The sequence below is a fragment of the Excalfactoria chinensis genome, chromosome 4, assembly GCF_039878825.1.
Source record: "Excalfactoria chinensis isolate bCotChi1 chromosome 4, bCotChi1.hap2, whole genome shotgun sequence".
In the NCBI taxonomy this organism is placed as follows: Eukaryota; Metazoa; Chordata; class Aves; order Galliformes; family Phasianidae; genus Excalfactoria; species Excalfactoria chinensis.
The window spans coordinates 41,179,338-41,200,576 of record NC_092828.1 but is presented as its reverse complement, the minus strand read 5'-3'; the positions used below and the strand labels follow the sequence as shown (position 1 = coordinate 41,200,576).

Genomic DNA, 21,239 nt, shown 5'->3' with positions numbered 1-21,239 from the left:
TTGTCACACTGAGGAGAAACTGGTTGCTTTGCACTGCTTTGCTCAGGCTGGCCCATCTTTTCCCTCATTTTGCTATACTTCAGCTTTTACAAAGCTATGACAATATCTTAATGAGCAGGCTGGTGGGGACAGATGAAGAAAATACCTTGGAGGGAAACCTCTACATAAGGAAGCTGTTGTGACTCGCATAGCAGAGAAGCAATGGTGCAAAAGCAACCTCAGAGAAATTCAATGGATCATCTCTGAGTTCTTTGTTGTTGCCAGGTTCTGACAAGCCTGGGGGCCATGGGGAAGCCCGGGGCTCTGGGGACTCTCCCAGAGGGCTCAGATTTAAGCAAATGGGTGCAGATTTTCCTCATGTCTCAATCTATACGTGATAAGAACCAACTACATCAAATGTGATCACGTGGCTGGCCAGTGTGTTTTAAGGATATGATGTTTTAGGGTCATGGTTAGTAGGCATGGTGGTGATGGCTGACAGCTGGAGTAGATGATCTTAGTGGTCTTTTCCAACCTTTATGATTCACTTCAGAGTCCTCTGCCACACACGGTCTACTCAGCATACGTATCAGTAAGAAAAAAGCTGTGGGGCCGCATATTTCCTGATCTGTATTGGGTAGCTGAAGTATAAGCACCGGTTACTATTTTTCCAGTAGGATGGAGTAGGTATTAAGACTTAAATGCCCCAAAGTGTGTGAGCTGCTGCTATGCAGATACCTTTTTTGATGGCAAGGGACTCTTTACAGGTACTTCATTATTCTGAAACCTCTATTCCTCTGTCAAATCTACTTGCAATTGGCTGACATTTCAGGTGTTATTATGAGTGATGCACAGATGTCATGATCACATAAAGTCTTTCCTATAGGAAATCAGGCTCAAATAGTTTGAAGTCACTCATGTTGCTCCATCACCAGCTGCATCTAAATCACCTTGAACTTGCACAGATGTGGAAGAAACAAGATTTCCGTGCAGTCTCTCTGAAGATCTCTCAGTTTGCCTTGCACATTACGATTCTGATGCAGTTTCTTTTAGTCCTTTGGTGAAAAGCTGCAGAATTGATTCAAGACTGACAGTCACAGAAGTGCCTGTATTTTAATTTGTGATAAATACTGGCATGACCATAAGTACTGGTACATCTTTGAGACTGTGGAGACCTGAAATTTATACAGTCAGGGAGGGAAAAGGGAAGCTTTATCTACAGCCTTGAATTTATTCATATCTTGACTTTTCTCGGTCGCTGAGGTTCAGGGCATGTTTTATTCTCTCAGCAGAAGACTGTGCTGATCTCTGCTGTGGGGCTTCTGGCACAGACCCTTCTGCCTATTTAAATTCCATTGGAAGAGGAAAAATTCAATGCGTGCGTAGAGCTGTCATTTGAGGGAATTGCCATCTTTTCCACCATGATAAATTCATATATACAGTTCCTGTCACTTATCTAATTATGAAATTTCATCGGACATTTACTATAAGAGTGTTTTTACGCTTTCTTAGTCCTCTGTGTATAAATGGAGTGGTGATTTGCAGCGTTGCAAACACGACAAGATATTATTATTTTAAACATCATCTGAAACTTTCTTAGAATTTATATTCATCTGTCTTGTAACCAGTCACTTCCATTTTATCTTCCTGTCACCTGGAATGAACTAGGAATGGAAATATAATTTCCCAGGGGCCTGAAAAAAAATGGGGGGAGTATTAAATGCAGTTGAAATTAAGTGATTAATAATTTAGTTTTAGGCCATGAATCAACTTCATGGGATCACACGGACCATATGCAATGCTCAAAACATTAGTAGAAACAAAGCACTCCGGAGGATCAGGGAAATAAAATGCTCTAAAGGGGAAGTTGCTGAATCTAATTAAACCTCAGCCTTCTGCTATCAAAATCATGCTTCCTGTTTGTACCAAATTTGCTCTGATCGGCTTGATGGAAAAATGTCATCTCACTTGACAGCTGACAGACAGCTTGCGTTGCATCAGAGATGGAGAGGAAAGCTGAGCTTAAAGCAAAAAAGGCTCCATAGCTACTCATAGGACCCCTTCCTTAAAATAAAATGTTTTAAGGTATTTTTTGATGGACACAGAAAGCCCTAGCAGATAGGCCTTGTGCCATTTACCCGCTGCTTCCTCCAGAGGTAATTATCTTATTCCATCAGTAGCACTGTCAGAAATCGGGCACATAATTCAGCATTTAAATGAACAAGCAATGTAATATTTCCTGTCTCCCACTGGCGTGTTTTGCAGCTCACATTCTTCTCTGTCACTCGCTCACTCTTGATGTATGTCCTGGGTGCAGTCCTTGAATGCCTTCTCTCCCCTGTGTTTCATTACAGATGTTGGCTCCGACTTGACACCTACTTCATTTGGAGCTTTATAGGACCAGCGACCTTGATAATTATGGTAAGAACTCCTAATTAACTACTCCATCTCTCAGGTCAAGAAATAAAACTTTTGCTGTCCCTTTACTCTGTATCTTTAATTTACACAGATTAGTTTGAGAAAGGCATGTTCTTCTCTGACCCTACCTGGCACAAGCAATTAGAGGCTTGTTACAGGAGGCTCTTTGCATGGTGAAATACTCGATCAAATCAGGGAGGGGAGGGCATGTAGTACATACTGTAGGCACTGCCACGGAGCAGGTGTGTAGACAGCTTGGTTTGTGCTGTCAGGTGCTCAAAAGTACCAACCTATTATTTGGATACCACCCACTGTCCTTGCTTTGGAACTTGAGCAAACTTTTGTGTGGATCATGCAGAAGGGGAGATCTGAGGTGAAGGCAATGCAATAAAGTCAAAACTGGAAGAGAGGTTTTATAAGGGGGGGTCTCCTCCCCTGCAGAAGTTGAATCTCCTGTGATTTCACAGTTAGCACGTTGCCAGCATATCAGCTACCTCAGCAACAAGGTAAAGAACACAACTTTAGAGACAGCTGGAGTTTTCTCATACTTTAATCACTACAATATGGCTTAAATAAACCATCCTTTGTTTTGAATAGTCTGGAGTTTGGCTAACACAACAAACCAGGCATTCACGTCAATACAGACATTGTCTCTGGCTCTCCTGCTGCTGGGGAGCATTTCAGCAGCCTTCCACACCAGGGAGGGAACTGCACCACCAGCCAAATCTGTTGTGTTTGTTTTTCCTCTCAAACAATGCATTCATGAAAAGATATCTTCCCTTTTTGATTATGCCTGAAACCCTGGCTTGGGCTTTTAGGAACTCCTTTCCAGGAACTGGTGACCCTGCTAACACTGAGGTGTTGAAACACTGTCATGTCTTTTATTGAATACATCATACCCTTTTTGTTTTGCTTTGCACTTTGTAAGCATCTTCAACAAGAATAATCTCCCTCCCCATCTCCCCCACTACACCATAGTTAAAAGGTAAATTCACAGAAAAAGCTGCTTTTTGGTTTGCTTTCAATGAGACTGGCCAAGTAAGAAGCTTTGAAGAGACTTTTCATGAGCATATACCTTTCAGACACAAATGAGCCATTAGAGAACTGTTCTTAATTTTCCATAGCATCATTTGAAGCACTACAGTTGATGTTGGAACCAGCCCTATATCAGTAACATGCACTGCTCCACAGCTTTGTAATGCTGTGGCATCCCTGCTCCACAGCCTGCAGGCTGGCTCACCTTATAAAATACTTAGCAATTTTCTGTTACTCAGTCTGTATAAAACTGTAGTGAGAGCTAATTTTCTAGAGCATCTCATCTGTTACAGAGACTGAGACTGCTACAGAGGCAAGTCTGATTTCTCCCTATCGCATTCTGCCATGTCACGTTGCCTTTTTTTTTCCTTCCTCTTTTTGCAGCTTAATGTAATCTTCCTTGGGATTGCTCTCTATAAAATGTTTCATCATACTGCCATACTGAAACCTGAATCTGGATGTCTTGACAATATCAAGTAAGTGGTTTTGTTGTTTTTTTTTTCTTTCTCTCTGCTTCTTTCTTCCTGTGCTGTTTATGCCCCTGTTTCTCTGTGGTGGCATGCAAGGGAACCAACTTGGCTGACAGCAGTGATAATAAGGTACTGGATTACAGCACTGCAGAACAGTTTCTAATGGATACCAACTAATGACTGTTGTTGAAAGACTGTCTTTCAACAACAACTCATGTTAGCGTTCAGTCAGTGCATTTTCCATTCAAATTTTGCACGAAGAAAGCAAAGTTACATTTGCTATCCTTGAAGAAGGTAACCTAGTCCCTTTACATAAGAGGAAATTGCACCTGATAATTACCACGTAATTACTACCTTCTCTACAGGGAAGGTGTTGAAACTGTTGATCATTACTATTTCTCCATGCTCTGAGTGCGGCAGCCTTTTTTCTTTTCTGTTTATTTTGGCCACTGACAGATTTAATGACCCAAATTCTCCCTGGAATCTGATTAGTTTCATCCAAGTTACTGGGGTTTACCTGGGGGTGCCAATTGTAGAGGACACACTCTCCATCCAAGGTGTGCTTTGCCCTTGGACTTAGATAACATCTGAGCCAGGGCATCTCACTGTCTAGCAAGCTGCCTCATTACATTGATAGAATATTATTCTCCGTCACTGCTTGTTTATTCAAGTACCTCTGCCTTTAATTACTTGATTCAGAAATACAAGTGGGATTTCAGGTGCAGCATGTGATAAGATGGGGAGCCTGCTAATTAATAAAACAATCTAATGAACTTCTGGAGGAAACTGTTGGTGTCAGCGCTTTACCGCACACCCAAGAAAGCACAGCATTGTGTGACACCAGTGGAAGCTGGTATCCCTTCTCTTCTTTGGCAGGAGCTGGGGAAGAGGCATGAGGGGAGCTTGTTAGGAATGGCTGAATGGTGGCATTGCAAGTCAGTTCTCAGTGAGGTTATTGTTGATAATGTTGAGCTGTAATTGCAGATGTCCCTTCAGTTTAAAGTAGGTCAGTCCCTCTTCAAAAACTTCCCCAAAGAGCAAATCTTGCTGTGCCAGTGGCACGATGTGGCATTGGTCTTCAGGGTGAAGTTTTTGTTTCTTAGGCTCAACCTTGCATGCATCCAGACACAGCAGAGTGAGCCTGTGATTTTGTGAGCTCAGGGACCTGCAGGCTATTTATCTGCTGTGTTTGTCCTTGCCTGGGCTGGGGGCAGGCTGCTCTGTGGTGTGTCACTATTTCTCCTACCGTCATTCAGCTGTAAGATGAAATTTGAGGAGCAGTCCCTCCTGGATGTCCAGGACCGATCTCAGCATCGTAATCTTTCATTCATTTCATACAGTCTTGGACAAGGCGTTAAAGGAATGGTACATTTAATAGCACTAGAGACTTGCAATATGACTGACTACTCATCATGCATTAGTGATATGGAATTGCTTGCTGAGACAGTCTTTCTAAGGTTACCCACACAAAATCTGTCTAGAAAACCTTTCAGAATGACATTTAAATTAAAAATTGGAAAAATAAAACAAAACAACAAAAAAAACCCTCCAAAGCCATTATAGTTAAAGCAGAGATAATAACTGCCTACTGAGTATTTTTGCTTGTGCTAATCTGTAGTATCTTTGTTTAAAATGCCAGGAATTTAGACAACCAGTTCTGTCAATTAACATGTCATTTTAAATTATTTTATTGGTTCTTTGGCAGAGGAGCGTCTATTCATGATTTGACTTCATTAAAACGTTTTGGATACACAAGCAATTAAAGTACTCTAAGTATGTTGCTGATACCCTTCCAAATATGTTTCTTCATTACAAATAACTTCTTATGTTTTTTTTAAAAGAGAGAGAAATGCTGTGTAAACTCAGGAGGATCCTGAGGCTCACCCCACTAAGTTTATCAAAACAAGATTTTCAGAAGTGATTTGATTTGCAATTTGTAAGTACGTAAGCAGAAAAGAGTTAAGTTTCTAAATCAAAGGCACGTGTTGTCTCAATATCAGAGACTCAATAAAACTCAATATTTGAGTTTAAACAGAGGGGAAAATTCGCTTCATGAAAGCTTTTCTAGGGTTGCAAGGGACTCACCATCTCCAGAAGTCCTTTAGGTGGGATCAAGGCCTTCTAGATAAGCTCGTGGTCTTCCTAATTCTGTGCTAACGCTGTTGCAAAATGTGGATGCGGTACAGAAGCTCTAGAATAAAGAGCAACAAACCAGGTTTTAGAGGTGACACAGAGATCCTTTCTGAGCTTACCTCTGTGGGTTTACAGGGTTGGTAAAAAAGGACACCCAGGTATGTTTCCCTACAAGAGTATTGCCTTTGGTGGCTCTCAACATGGTTCCAGTGCATTGGATCTTGTCTTGTCAGCTTATATTTAAAAAACATATGAAACCAAAGACTTGGATTGGAGGGCCCCTTGCTGTGATCTGCATTTGACAGGTTTACAGCACATGAGGAGCTGAATGGGAGTTTGTTCTCCCACTTCATTTCCTTGTGCTGTTCTGTGTTAGGCTGTGGTGAAGCTGTTGCAACATAAATCCCGAGCCAGTTCAACAACAACAAAATACTTGATTCCCTATGGCAACGTAAAAATAAAGGCCATAAAATATTTTAATAGGCTGTTAATAAGCGCTCCTGCAATCTGGTGCTTGCCTATGTCACTTTAAAGGTTAGAAATACATTATGAAGTATAGAAAATAGAGAGCCAAATAACTCCACTTAAATTAATGAACTTGATAAGGGATCAGGTGTCACCTGGGATACCTTTAATTACTGCACCAACAGAAAAGCCATTCAAAGGGCAGTGCCTGAACCAGATGCTGTGTGGCTGAAAGATTTGTAGGCACTGAGCAAAGTTGTAAAAATAAACTTCCCTAACCTTCAGAAACAATCTCTGTATTATTGTGCCAGCATGGGAGAATCTGACATTCCTTCAGTGGAGCACTGGGTACCCAAGAGTTACACAGCCAAAAATTCAAAGAGTAAATAGCTGGTTTACTTTTTATCCACATTATCTTTTCCAACTTAACCCAGCACTTTGAAGAAAGACAAATCCATTGAATAGGTGCAGCCAGTATGTGGGTCCTTTGCCATGCTGAGAGCATCCTCCCTGTGTGGCAGGTTGGTATTGAGCCAGTTCAGTAGGCTGCACCCACTGAAAGAGTGAGGTTTGTACCCTAGTCCTGCTGTTGAGGTGCGTGGTATCTCACGATGGAGTTGCACTTTGTGAGAGGGAGGCTTTCTTTGGCTTGTATTTCCATATCAAACATTTCTGCATGGTGAGGAAAAGATGTGAGCTAGTATACGTGGGTATATGCTCTTCAGAGCTGCATGAGTTTCTGTGCCAGCTGCTGACAACGGGAGGGCAGAATAGCTGCAGTTTAATGACAGGTACTGTCAACAGGATCTTTTGAAAAAGATGAGTTTGATTTCTCTCTTCAGTACATTTAAACAGAAATGTTAAGAGCTTGCCCTGGGTGAGGATCTTTACTGCCTTTTAAAGATCACTTCAGTATGAAGCAGTGTGGAGAAGGATGCCAGAATTTTGAGTGCATGGGTGATGTGTGTAGCATTTGACCCTGCCTCCCCAGTTGCTGGGTGAGAGGGGATTTTTCATCCCTGCCTTTTCCAATGGCCATTTTTAGGCTGGGAGCTTCTTCCTTCAGCCCACGCATTGATGTCAAGGCAGTCCAGTGTGGCTGTTGCTCTCTCATGTCTTCATTGATTGTCAACAGGGATGAGTGAGCTGAGATGTGTGTCAGGAAGGATCATTTTGTCTTTGGAAGCTTTGCCAGCATCACTTGCGGCCCATCTGAGAGTGTAACTGGGATATTGCTGGAACTGTGCACAAGGTTACTCATGAGCACAAACTGATCAACTGTCAGCAAATGGACCCAGCAAGGCTTACTTTTGGAGGATTAATTGCTGCAGTTCTTCTGAACCTATTGATAAAGCATGCTGCTGAAGGAACATTATTCTTCTAAGCCAGGGACCATGCCAGCTTCTGGATGGCAAGCACTATGCCACTTGCATCTCTAGCCTAGAAGGTGGAGTCTGTTGGCGTATCAGTACGATATTGATGCACTCTTGCTAGCAGATGGCTCCTTAGGAAGACATGACACCAGCTGGAATACTTTAGAGCAGCTGTGAGGCTGTTTTACTGGAGATTGCTGCTGTGTAGAAGGATTTCTGGAGTTGAGCAGCTCTGAGCCTCTGATTCATGCTTTTCTATCGTGCTGGGTGAATGTTAGATGTGTGAAATGTCTCACACTGTCGGAGACAGGAGTACGCTGCATCTTTTTTTATATTCACATTCCTGTAGGAAGTCTTATGTGACAAAGGAGAATACATCTATATGTGAGTTAGTCCAGCACGGTTCTGAAGTTTTCCATCCATCAAACCCTTCCCGGGTGGTCAGGCATGTAGACTGGCTGCTTGCTGGACAGAGTCACCACACATCAGGCTTTTTTCTGACCTGTGCCAGATGCTGCAGCATGACAAATCACCCAGGTGTTTCCTAGTGCATAACCCTCATTCTCTGTGCAAAATGCAAGATTTCAGATGAACCCCTTCCCAAAACGCCTTTGTGTTGTGTGACAGTACACAGCACTTAGGTGACAGCCTCTAGGCCTATATTCTGCAGCTATTTAAATGTTCCTCATTAGATACCTCGGGGCATTAGTAAAGGAATAAGAAGGAGGAGGGCTGTATTGATGGTAATCCAGCCATGGTCTTCACCAGATCTACTGAAATCTGCTGTCCTCTCATTGCTGTGTGGTGCACCTTGCCGTGCTGAGATTTGTTGATGTTTCCCACAGCCGCACCAGCCTTCCTGACATTCTTCTGCACTGCAGTTATGTGGCAGGGAGATTTGATTTTATTTGCTTTGGAAGAGTGACATGGAGGCTTTAGCTGCTAAGCTACAAACCCACTAAAAAGAAGGCAGGCAGTAGAGGGCTTTGTCAGTTGGAGGGCTTTTTCACTCCTCTTTTGTCCAATGTAGGTGCATTATTACTTTAGCTTGGCTTATGCCAAGGCCACCTGGGTGCTCTTTGGAAAGCACAGCTCATGGAGACCCTTTCAAAAGGAAGTGTGTCAGGCTGTAGTCCCAGGTTTGTTGGAAAGGCTTGTCCAGAGCAATTGAAACCTGCCCAAAAGTCATCCAAGAAATTCAGTTTTCTTTCTTGCAGACAGGGATAGGCAGGCTCTTAGCTGGGAGCTCCTTTTGTTTCTAAAGAGGCAGTATTAATTAGAGGTGCCATGCAATGGTTTAATCCTGGCATTAATCACTGTGGTTTTGTTGCGGCTTTCTTCATTCTTGTATAAACATGCTCCCATCCCTTCTTCTGCAACAAAAGGATATGTACTCCAGCAAAAATGTAAAATTCCCTTCAAAACATTTTTATTCCAAACACGCAGGAAGGGATGTTTTTTGGTACTGTGGCTGGATTCACAGGAACACATGCTGAAATCCCATTAACGTGGATGATGCAGAAATGTCCCACACTTCAGAAATCAATTCCACTCCCTAGTCCCCAGATGACCAAAATGAGCCCCCCTGGGCTCACTGGCTGCCACAGGAGCTTCACGTGGGCTGAGGCTCGAGGCACACAGCGCTGATTTAATGGATAAATAAAAAAGTATATGTTCTCCTCGGTTTTTGAATTGAAGAAAGCTGATTTGTCTCAGTTGACTTCAGTAATTATTTTTCTCACTTGGATTTATTCCACAGTGAATAACCGCATTTCTCATCTGATAATTTTTCCTCAAAGAAACATGGCCAGTAGTCCTGGGCGCTGTCATAGACTCCATCACTGAAACCCAAGCTCAAGAGGAGGTGCTGGGAGAGGGGAAATACCATTTGTGTGTCCTCAAGCACCAGGAAGCAGGTTAACCATCCTGATTGAGGATGCTCATTCAGACAGCAAGACACCAATGTGTCTTGCAGGTATTGCAATGTTTCTAGAACAGGCATTTGGCTTCCCAAAGGGCATCCTTTTGCATCAAATTTGGGCCTCATTTTCAAAGTACAGAGCTCTATGGAGAGCTGATGGCAATGAAGAACTTCACTCTTATCGCCACTTGGAGTTTACAGCAAGACTTGCAATGGTAAAACTTTCTTTTTGTATTTCTTGGAGCCTCGACTCCCAAATTAAACAAGACTCACACCATACTCCTCTTTTTCTTTTTTCGTAGGAATCTCTTGGTGACAGGCTTACAGAAACAAACCTGAGAATGTGCAATGTAAAAGCAAAAAGCAGGAGCCAAATGAAAAAACTCAACATTCATTATTGCTGTATAAAACTTCACAGAGCCAAATCTGGGCTTTTTCAGGGAGTCTGGCCTAAGCAGGGAGAGGCAAGGGAAGTTGTATGCTGTAGATGGAGTTTGTCATGCTGGGAAGTAGGGTCAGGTGTAATACAGCATCAGGCATGGAGATGGGAAGCCCCTGTTTCAAGATGTGCCTCCTTTTCAGCTTCACAAACATTTCCATATCCTGCTCTTCCCATATGTTGTATGGGTGTAAGTGATTATCTGCTCATTTTTCTTGCTTCTCAACATATGTATTTTATTTAAAGAGACATGACTAATTCCATCCCCCAGATTAGCTTGTTTCTTACCTCCTGTGGGCTTTCTTAAGTCATAAAAAAACTCCTCATGAGGAGTTAGGTATGAAATTTAAAATAAAGGTTAAATAGAACTTCCCAAAATCATCTGCAGAACTGTTTAAATGAAATCCTTGATATAACACAGCAGTATTGTGCTGGCAGGAACAGAGGGTTACCAATCTCGTTTTATTTACTCAGCTGATTGAAATGCAGAAAAAGTAAACATCCTGGGTTTGCTGCAGTGAGGAACGAGTTAGGTTTTGAAAATGCAAGATGCCTTCTCCTGCAGCAGGAAGTGCTCGCTTCACTGATACAGGCAGTGTAGAGGGAGAGCAAGGATTATTTCATATTTTTGTACTGAGATTTGGTCAACTCATCTGTTGGTTTCTGGATCTTTGATTTTTCAGATGCTACAGTTTGAAAATAGTTTGTGATGCTGAAGGGTCTGGAATCTAATCGCATTAGATTCACATGGGGGACTGGGCTTGCAGAGCAGAAGCGCTTTAATCCTTCATTACTTCTGGCTTTGCAGCTGCCTAGGAGCTCACAGAGGATGCAGCATGGTGTAGGGGTCCAGCTCTTAAAAGCCTGCCCAGCACAGTGACTGGGTATGACAGTGGATGCAGAAGGCCCAATCCCATACTGTCAGCATCCTTGATTATTTAGCCTGGAGAAGAGGAGGCTCAGGGGAGGCCTCATTGCACTTTACAACTTCCTGAAGGGACACTGTGATGAGGAGGGGCTTGGCCTCTTCTGCCAGGCAACAAACAGGACCTGAAGAAATGGCCACAAGTTGTATCAGAAGAGATTTAGACCAGACATAAGAGGGAACTTTTTTTTCTCAGAGAGTGGTCAGGCACTGGAATAGCCTGCCCAGGGAGGTGGTGGAGTCACCATCACTGGCAGTGTTCAAGAAGCGTCTGGATAAGGAGCTAGGAGATATGGTTTAGGGGCTTTCAGTAGGTATGGTAAAGGGAGGATGGTTGGACTAGATGATCTTGTAGGTCCTTTCCAACCTTGTGATTCTATGATTCTATGATTCTATGAAATATGAGTTGAGGGTCTGTGTTACCTAGTGGGATGGGTTTGCTTCCTTCTGCAAAGCAGCAGATTGGGCAGTAAGCAGGGAGAGGGGCTGATGTGCACCCGTGCTGAGCTCTGTGAAGGTGTGAAGGGATACATATGTTGGCTTGAGTAGTAGAAAGAGTTTGAAACTTCTGGGGACAGCAGACTGAGAACACAGCTACACCAGAGGTGCCTTTCAGAGAGGAACCATCCTTTTATTCCCAGTCCAGGACAGAAAAACCTGATAGCAGGGAAAAAGCAGAGCTCCTGAGCCACTGCCTGGGCCTAATAAACACAAGCACAGCGTTCTCTGTCACTGCAAGACTTTACTGGGTTTTGTTGTTGTTTTATTTTTTTCTAAGTATGGCCAAATGAACTGGATACTTCTGAAAATGAGGCATAGCTTTTTCTCTCCCTTGGAAAGCCTCCCACCACACAGTCTAGGAGCTTGGGCTATGATCTTTGTGTCCCATATGGCTTTGAGAGCTGTGAGAGCTGCAGTCCATTAGTACGATGCCTTCATCAGCCCAGTGGTTGGCTTCACAACTTCCTGGACCTTATCCAGAAAGCACCGTGCTTCATAGTCCCCTTGGTTATCTCAGCACTGTTTCTATGTAACCTTCATCTGCATCTCTGCATGAGAAAACTTTGAGCAGGCAGCCTAAAGCAAACCCAGCAGAACCACTTGGAGTTGTTGCACATTGCACAGAATGAAGTACTTACAAGCTTCCTGCCAAGAGAAGACATAGCACATTTGTATTTTGTCAGGGTGTGGGGTTTGTGAGCACCCCAGAGACAGAAACCCTGCTTATGCTGTAAAAACATCAGAGCTTGCATTTCTATCTGCATGCCTTTCTTACCCACTGATGCTGATTGCAGCATCAGATTCTGTTTGTTTCTCTCCAGTGCTCCTTGAGTTTTTTGCAGCGCAGTTTGGTTAATGTCTGACTGTTTTGGCTTTGGGTTTTGCCTCTTTATCTATTGCTTTTGTGATGGCTGTGTTAATGTCGGATGGTGATTGTAGAGCACTAATCTTTCCACTGACAGGTGTCGTCCTTTAAGAGTTTGAGAAAAAAAAAAAATCCATCAGTGGTTATTGATTTGAGAGAGTGTTCTGGAAGATATTAAATACCTCAGGTCTTTCTGTGAACCCATAAATCATGATTATTGTTTTAAAAGGCCATACATTTTAAGTATTTTGTCAGCAAGCCCTGCCAGTGCTGTTTGTGAAACACAGACGTGTCTAAAGGCTTTGCAGAATCTGTATAGTGTGGAAACAATCAGATACGTGGTCGCACATTAGCGTGTTTTGAATAATCATGGCATACCTTTGCAAAGTTAGAAGGAAGGAAATAAACAGGGTAAGCAATTCAGAGGGTAATTAATTACTTAGAGAAAATTAGACAAGGTCAACAGAACTGCTCTTTCCAGTTGCAATAATTAAGAGCAAATCTCAGAAAGTGGGCCATGACTTCCCTGGGCAAGTTGAGAGGGATAAGAATGATATTTCTGCCTCTGATGAGCAAAGACATAGGCCACCCCGCCTGGTGGGCTGGGGCACCACGCAGGGCTGAGGGAGGGTGTGAAGCTAGGGTTACCTTCTACAAAGGATGCTGAAGGGCATACAGTCCCTTGCACGTGGCCAAGCCAGTCTGCCTTCAAAACAAGACCCCACAAATGAGCACCAGTGGCTGGGGAGAAAAGGAGGCCTGCCATCAAGGCAAAGCAGCTATAATACAAGACCTGTGTCTTACTGTTTGAATGTTGTGCTGAACATCAGTGGCCGGAGGAGGGTGATTAGAAAAAGATTTGGCTTTGTGCCACTTATGTGGTAAGTTTGTCACAAAATGTGAAGACAAATCCTTTAAGCACTCTTCTACTGCTTGCTATTGATCTTTCTCCACATGAAGATGCTCCTTCACTAATTAGCAGTGAACCTGTCTGCTTTATGAGGGGAGTTCTGGACTTTCCAGCTACTTCCAGTAGATTTTCAGGAGTTCAATAAATCAATTTTTTCTAATCCTTGAAACTTAAAAAATGATAAATAAAAATTAAAAAAATAAAGGAAAAACAAACAAACACCCCTCATATTGGTAGACAGAGGGGAGACAATAGTATGCTTTATTTTGTGTCATGCTGGTGCTCGCCTTCAGGAAACATCTGTCTCTGTACTTTATTTTTGCCATTCTTAAATGAATTCTGTGGGCATTTCTGAATGCGTTAGGTGGTGCACATCGTCCATCTATTTTTATTTGAGTTTCATCACTCACAACAGCTAATAAAGGTTCTGTTTGCCATGCCTTCACTTTGGCATTTTTCATTTGCTAGCCAAATCATGTATTTTGTGGCCTGAGCTCTGAGTCCACATGCTTACTCCATTCAGACCTTTTGCTGATAACAGAGATATGGGAAAATGCTCCAGCTTCTCAAAAGAATGATAAATAAGAGTTAGTTAAACCATAAGGGATTGAGTAAAATGATAGCGTGTGAAAGTGTGAAATTGAATAGTTATGTAGGTCTTTATTAAATGTGTTGTTTAAATCTGGCTCAAATACTATTCTTTGTTAGATCTAAAAAAGCTCCTTTGAAAATACGAACACGTTGTTCTTATTAACGCATGTTCTTTTTAAATGAGAGTTGGATAGCTGTTTTCTGATAACAGTCATTGTTGATTCGGAAGCATTTTAAGATGATTGTGTGTAAAGGTAAATTCTTGCCCTACCGTTCCTGCTGCAAAGAAAGAAAAAAAAATGAAGGCCTTGATAAACCAGGATGATGCTATTTTTCATAAATGGAAGTGGCTTGCACTGTAATATATAATTCACAGGTTTTCTGTGCCCCTGTACATACTCTGGCAATTCGGTCACCTCATGTCAAAAAGGTACATGTTGGGTTTTTAAAGAAAGGCAGTGTGAAACAGATTTCCAAGCTTCCGTCTTTTTAGTGTGTTGAAAGCAGCTTAGGATGCATTAGTTTTAAAATTCCTTAAGCATCTAAACAAGGATATAAGTAGATAATCTAAGCAATTTAAAAAAATAAAATAAATAGAAAATAGAGGATAACACAAACAATCCTTTCTCATAATTAAAGCAGAAGGTACTTTGGGAAATTGAAAGACATCTAACTTAAATAAGATTTTAAAAGAATCTCACATGATGTGGAATTAACCCTAAGAAGTCTTTTGGCCAAGGTAAAGTCAGGGCTTTTTTAAAATTAGAAAATGGATTCGGTATTTATATGGTTTGGTAGACCATCCACTATTCATCATCTAGATTGTGAAAAAAACACAAGGGGGTAAAGTAAGATTTTCAGGGTTATAGAAATAATACAGTACCAAAGATTGGCTTTTTAATTTCAGACATTTGAAAGTGAAGTCCTCGCCTAAGCAATCCTTTGGATTTCCTCCATAATTATTAGAGAAATGTGGTTCTTCAGGAAGTGACAAAGACTCACCTGCCTTAAATACCCATTCTTATATGAGACAAATTGCTTTTGGGGGTGCCAGTTTCCAGGAATCAGAGCTGCTTAGTTAAAATTAAATGGGCTGAATCCTTTGGTTACTTCCAGGAATAAGGAAGAATTTATCCAGATCAGTTCTAGAGAACCCATTTTAGCTCCATCCTCTCCGGCTGCATTAGCCTAGGTTTTCCAAGGATTTATGCTTCAGCTATTATTTGCGTGCACTGTTTGTAAATATAATCTCAGTTTTTCAGTTAGCAGCTACATTTTCCCCTGAGCTAAGACTGTTCCAAGGCTTTTTTCTTGTCTAAGAGATGGTTTTTATGTACTGCAGATAATGACACAGTATTAATGCAGCACTGATAGATTTCACAGACTTTACCTGGAAAAAAACACTCTGGAGTAATTTTTGTGAGACTGGAATTGTTGCTAACACAAGAGTTAAGCTTCTTACAACACTTCAGTTGGTAAAATGAAAAGGAAAAATGTGTATTTCATGAGAGATGTTAGAGACTAAGTCCTACAGGCCATGCATGTAGGGATTTGAAGTGCTTGGGAGCTGGGTGTTCGAATATCTCACTTCTTCAAGCACACACTTGCTTTGGGCAGTTTCCTAGGCACAACCACATCCAAATGGGTTGGAAATGGGGTGCAAACTGTTTGGGTGTTTTTGATGGTTCTTCCCAGGGCCACTTTGAAGTGTTATCCTCAAGCTAAAAAGCAACCCAGGTTTACCAATTTCACGTTTCTGCTCTGTACAAAGATAAAACAGCCTTCAGTTGCCTTGAAGAAAAGCTATTGCTTGAAGAGACTTTGTGAGGCTCTGGACAGCAAAAATAGGGCAAAAAATATATATCTAATTCTCTCTTCTTAAAAGCTATCACCAGCAACATTTCAGCAGTGAAATCTTTACCGTAAAAAGCAGAGAGATTTGAATAGCATTGTGCAACAAGCTTGGATGGGATGGAGACCCCATTTTTGCAACTAATGGGGAGCTGCCACCCCATGCTGCTAGCTTTGTCTCTGCAGGACCATAATCTTGGTGGCCACAAAATGGCATGTATTGCCATGGGGTAGCCTGGATGTCCTTTCAGAGCTTGACGATGTGACACAAGATGTAAGATGATCAGCTTTCAGCATGACAGCTGGTAACAGGTGATAAACCCTGAGGGTACAGCAGCCCAGGAAGTTGAAGGGACTGTCTAGATGCCAGAGCAGAGCTTGGGGTGCCATCAAGTTCAGGCCCAGGATGCTACAGCTCAAGCTGGTATAGAGCTGTTTTCCGGACAGTGACACTGGGGCAGCCACCTTGTCCCCATGGTGTGGCCTCTTGCAGCAGATGGGCACTTTGAGGCCAGACACAGGTTTAGGTGTCAGCTTCAGCAAAACTGTCTGCTCACATGCTAATGCATGAAGCTCTGAAAGCTGCTTATGATCTCCTTACAACCTATGTAATGCTTTTTTTTTCAGTCTACAAGACTACCACCCATCTACTTGTAACTCACTGCTCAGCATGGGCTTAGGGCAAGTGTTAAAAGAGTGATTCGATCAGCCCATAAAGTGATGTTTCCCTTCCTGTCACAAAGGCCATGGGATGACCATGCCGTGGGTTGAGGCTGGGACTGGCAGATCTCAAAGCCATTCTCTCAAAAGAAGATTTTGAGCAGCATTATCTGACTAGTATGTTGGGAGTTATGCTTATGAAAAAGAGCAATAAGGAGGCTCCAGTAACACACTGCAGCGTATCAGGTGGAGAGCACTGGAGGTGCAGTGAGATTTTATCTTCAGAATGTGTGCAGGCTTTCTGTGTAGCTATGCTGGAATTTCAAAGGTAGTCTTCTCCAGGGAGAGCCAGGCTTTTTAACAGAGATTTCAAAGTCAATTGACAGTTGCATGACCAGTGTCAGAGCCAACTCAAGGAGGGGTGGCTGCAGCTCACAGCTGGTCGTGCTCACTTCCATGTGCAAAGCCACCCTCGTTCACAGGGCAGCGAGCCAGACTGGCTCACATGTGCCAAGCATACCTGATGATACCTGATGCTCTCTGCTTTTGTATTGGTGGCAGCTGATGGGAGAAGGGGGGGGGGTAGGGGGGATAAGCAGCGAGCTGTATTCTCTATATGTCATTATATTTCTAATGTTGGTGTTCTTGTCTTTATGTCTATGCATTCTTTAGCTATGAGGATAACAGACCCTTCATCAAGTAAGAATGACCTGAATGGCTGATAAATTTCATTTATCAGTGTGGTCCCATGAACCAGCTGTCAGATCAATATTGAAAAATCATTAAAGCTTCTGTCATTCACATTTGAGGCAGAAGAGCAAACTGTGCAGAAAAATGGCCAGGCATACAGTTAACATGCAGAGTAAATGTGCTGCATATGTATTGCCAACCTATTGCTACTATATTGGCTGTGTATTCTTTGATTGGGTGTAACTTGAATTCAAGGGAACATTCTGAAGTAATGGTATTTAATACAGACTTGTTATACCAATAGCAATCTTCCAATCCACTGTGCTCCAGCACTGAGAGTGCTTTGTGGTAATGTAAATACAGAAGAAAATGTTCAGAAAAGTGTGTGAATGGTAACCCACATGATTCCTATTCTGGTTGATGGATGCAATGCAAACTAATCTGTATTCAGCCAGTAATCTCCTTCCACAGTGGAGTACCCAATTGTCTCTAATTTTCAATTATACCAAAACATTATATGTTTGCTTCTTTATTGTTACAAAATTGCACTATGGAAAAGAGAAATTGTAGAAAACCAACAGCAAGTCTGTACAAAGGAAAACAAAAACCACAAACAAGCCACACCAAAAAAAAACCACCAAAACCCTGCAAAGCAAGCCAAAAATGCTCAGAAATTACATGCCGTAGGGCATCCGTGCTTTCTCTCCTGTGACCAAAAAGCAAAGCACAGTAACACAAGATAAAAGATGACCAACTTTGCAGTAGACTTTCAGTTTGTTCTTCTGGTGAAGAGTCCTTTGTGTTCATGCCTGCAGCATCATTCCCATATTCTCTTTCATTTCTTGATTCTTTTTTCTGCGGGCGCGGGATGGAGCCATTCAAAGTAATCTCCATACCCTCTTTATCTCCAGGTCTGTTTTCTGAAGCACAATCCTGTATCTCGTACAGTTTGCACTGTTGAGGGTCTTCTAACCCAAAGATTCCTTTCCATCACTGAAGGTAGCATATTTGCACTCTCATTGCTCAATAATTGTTTCACACATTGGCAGCCAAAGGCTCTTTGACCGGGTTCAAGAGTTGGCTGCAGTGCAGGGCAGAATAGCTTCCTGATATACTGTGGATCGTTTCTAAAAGTCTTTGTAAATGGAGGAACCTTTTAATCGTGGCGAGACAGAGAAGGGAGAGGAAAAAAACTCAGCATTTTCCACTTCATTTGTTTTTGGTGGGTTTCGTTTCATGCTTTTTGTTTTATTTTATTTGTTTTATTTTATCCAGAACATCAAAAGATTTGTATTTTTAAAATTGGCATACTGTTCAGATTCTAATGTGCTCTCACTGATGGTGGAATCTCAGGGAGAAAAAATAATACCAAGTGGCAAATGCTGTAAATGTTATCTAGCGTCTACCTTTCCGAAGGATTTTGAGAATGCATTTTCAGTTTGCATCATACTAAATATTTATTAGCAGGATTGGCTGGAAATGCTTCAAAGGAGCTGTTCTGGTCTGATAGATACATAATAGTGATTTTTAAAGAACTGCCTAAGTAAGCAGTTACCTTGGGGAGCTCTTCTGGCCATGTGCTCAGAAAATAAATATTTTATAAATTCCAGTGTAAGAAATATCGCTGTATTTTCATTTTAATACCTAAAGAAAAACAACAGTAAACATTAATAGAACAGCAGTGTGCTTCTGTTTGCAACAAGCCCTGCTAAAAGCAAGAGGATTCAGAGCTGCAGCTGCCATGGAGTCTCAACAAGGGAGACTGGGAGCCTGCCCTGCACCGAGCTTCTTTTTCCTCTGAGTTACTGCTGCTTCATCTTTCTCTCCCCTACCCCATGCCCTGCCTAGGAGAGAGCAACCCAGATACTCCCAGACCCCATTCATGTTTCTATGAGGCTGCAGCATCCCAGTGAACCAAAACATAGGCAGATTGTGCCTTTTGGTAGCAGCTGGGGGTGCTTCAGGCAGTCAAAGAAGCAGAGGTATTGGCTGGCTGTAGGCTTATCTGCTCTGGAGAACCAAAGGGTTAATGGTGAAGAAGGGGTGCAGAATTGGGTGTCTTTGATGGGTATCATTACACTCATTGTTATGTTGTAGTACCTGCTTGTTTCTAGGGAAGAGGAAAAAATCAAGATCATGAGGGTATGTTCAAAGGGGTATTCACAGTGCTGCTTGCTGTGCAGCTGTGTCTTCCAGCTGGTAGATGGTTCTCTCTCCTACATGGCAGCCATCCCCATAAAGCCAAGATAACTAAGCACTTGGAAACTTAGGATGGTGGATAGGAGGAAGGAGCTGGCCCCCACCCTGTCCCCATGCTGCTTTCCACACTGCCTCTTGTTCTGGTATTGGAAGATCAGCCTTTGAGAAGTCAATTTAGCACATGATTAACTGTTATTTAGCAGGGAAATGTGGAATGTGTCTCCTGCTCTCCCAGCCTGTCTAAAATCCAACTGAAAAATGACATGCAACAGCAATCCTGTGGCCTCTGGCTGTCCTTGGCCACTCCAAGGGGTAGAGAGGTACCATTTCCCACAGTGGAAAGACAGTTGGATGCTGTCTGTCCTTGAAGAAGCTTGCTGGGACAGAGTTTGCTGTTGGAGCAGACGTGGCGTGTGAGCACATATACATGTGTCTGTATTTTCCTTCGCCATGGAGCAGTGTGAAGCAGTGTCAGAGAGCATTCTTGCAAGGAGCTGATCTGGCAAGTACCTGCTTGTTGTAGTTTGGCTGGTTTACCAGCTAAAGGGCAGCAGTAAATGTGTCCTGGTGGTAGTTGTAAAGAAGCTAATCCAGATAGTGCTCATGCCCCAGGGAAACCAGTGGCCATTAAAACAGCGACGTTCAGAGTTGTTTTAGTTGGTTTATTTTCTTTTTCTCCTGCCATTTACAGAAACAGCATCTACATTGTGTCATATACATAAACACTGCTTTTACATTAAACAAATGGGAAAGAAAAAAAGCCAGAAACATTGCAGTTACAAAGATGCTTTGGTTATGATAAATTTCCATTCTCATAACATTTCCATTTCCGTATATTTACTCAAGCTTGAAGACTTGTAATACTGCATCCAATTGAAGACAAAAATCCCTATAGCTCATTTTGATGTGCTATTTTCTTTTCGCAAAAGCCATGGCCAAAGCTCTCCCTGTCTGCAGACATGTGCCACGTTTTATAGATGAAAGACCAATCCCTTCTTTTCTTTCTTTCTTTTTTCTTTTTGTTTCTTCTAACAGGTCCTGGGTGATAGGTGCGATAGCCCTGCTCTGCCTATTAGGATTGACCTGGGCATTTGGACTCATGTATATTAATGAAAGCACAGTCATCATGGCGTATCTCTTCACCATATTCAATTCTCTGCAGGGAATGTTTATATTCATTTTCCATTGTGTCCTCCAGAAAAAGGTAAGACAGACGGTTCCCAGCGGCACAAGCGGTGGTATCAGTGTGTTTTGTTGCCTAACAACCACAGCATAGCGTTGTGCGTGTGCCCTGAATTCATATCGTGCAGATTTGTCTCCGTGTGCCTAATAGGGGTGGTATTTAGAGAGGAAACTGGCAGGTGCAGGGGAACGAGGCGATAACGAAGATATGTGGCAATGGCATTTCAGCAGCCAGGGCGCTAGCGGTGAGCACATTGGAGGCAGCGCACAAGGCAACTTGTGCTTTGCAGGGCATTGTGATAGCAAACCTGAAAAAGGACTCTGCCTGCTGTTGGCCAGATTCTCACTTTCCTTACACCAGTGTGAAGCAGAGGTCATGCCACAAGCATCCAGTGTCACAGCAAAATGGGGCTGTACATCTTCATTTGCAGTCCTTGCAGGAAACAACCCCTTACTGTAACAGTATATACTGGGGAACGTATGTAACAGAGGCTGCTTCTCCCACCTTTTTAAGAGCAGAAGGACCCATGCTCTGCAACAGTTCACTGGCTTTTGCATTGCTTGGTCCTAATGTGGGTTTTTGAAAATCTTCCATGCACAGTAAGTGCTTCTTGGTGGAACTTGAAATATGC

At 42.4% G+C, this 21,239-nt stretch overlaps 1 protein-coding gene across 19 annotated transcripts in view; it reads left to right on the top strand.

Moving 5' to 3' along the window:
* ADGRL3 (adhesion G protein-coupled receptor L3) overlaps positions 1-21,239 on the top strand; it is a 486,086-nt gene that overhangs the window by 428,456 nt on the left and 36,391 nt on the right. For 12 of the 19 annotated variants that reach the window (XM_072336644.1, XM_072336641.1, XM_072336627.1 and 9 more), the window contains 4 exons: positions 2,334-2,400; positions 3,817-3,908; positions 17,209-17,235; positions 20,461-20,629. In XM_072336644.1, the coding sequence (XP_072192745.1) occupies positions 2,334-2,400; positions 3,817-3,908; positions 17,209-17,235; positions 20,461-20,629 (355 nt within the window). The remainder of the gene's footprint in view (positions 1-2,333; positions 2,401-3,816; positions 3,909-17,208; positions 17,236-20,460; positions 20,630-21,239) is intronic. The other 7 variants (XM_072336646.1, XM_072336645.1, XM_072336637.1 and 4 more) reach the window with 1 other exon arrangement.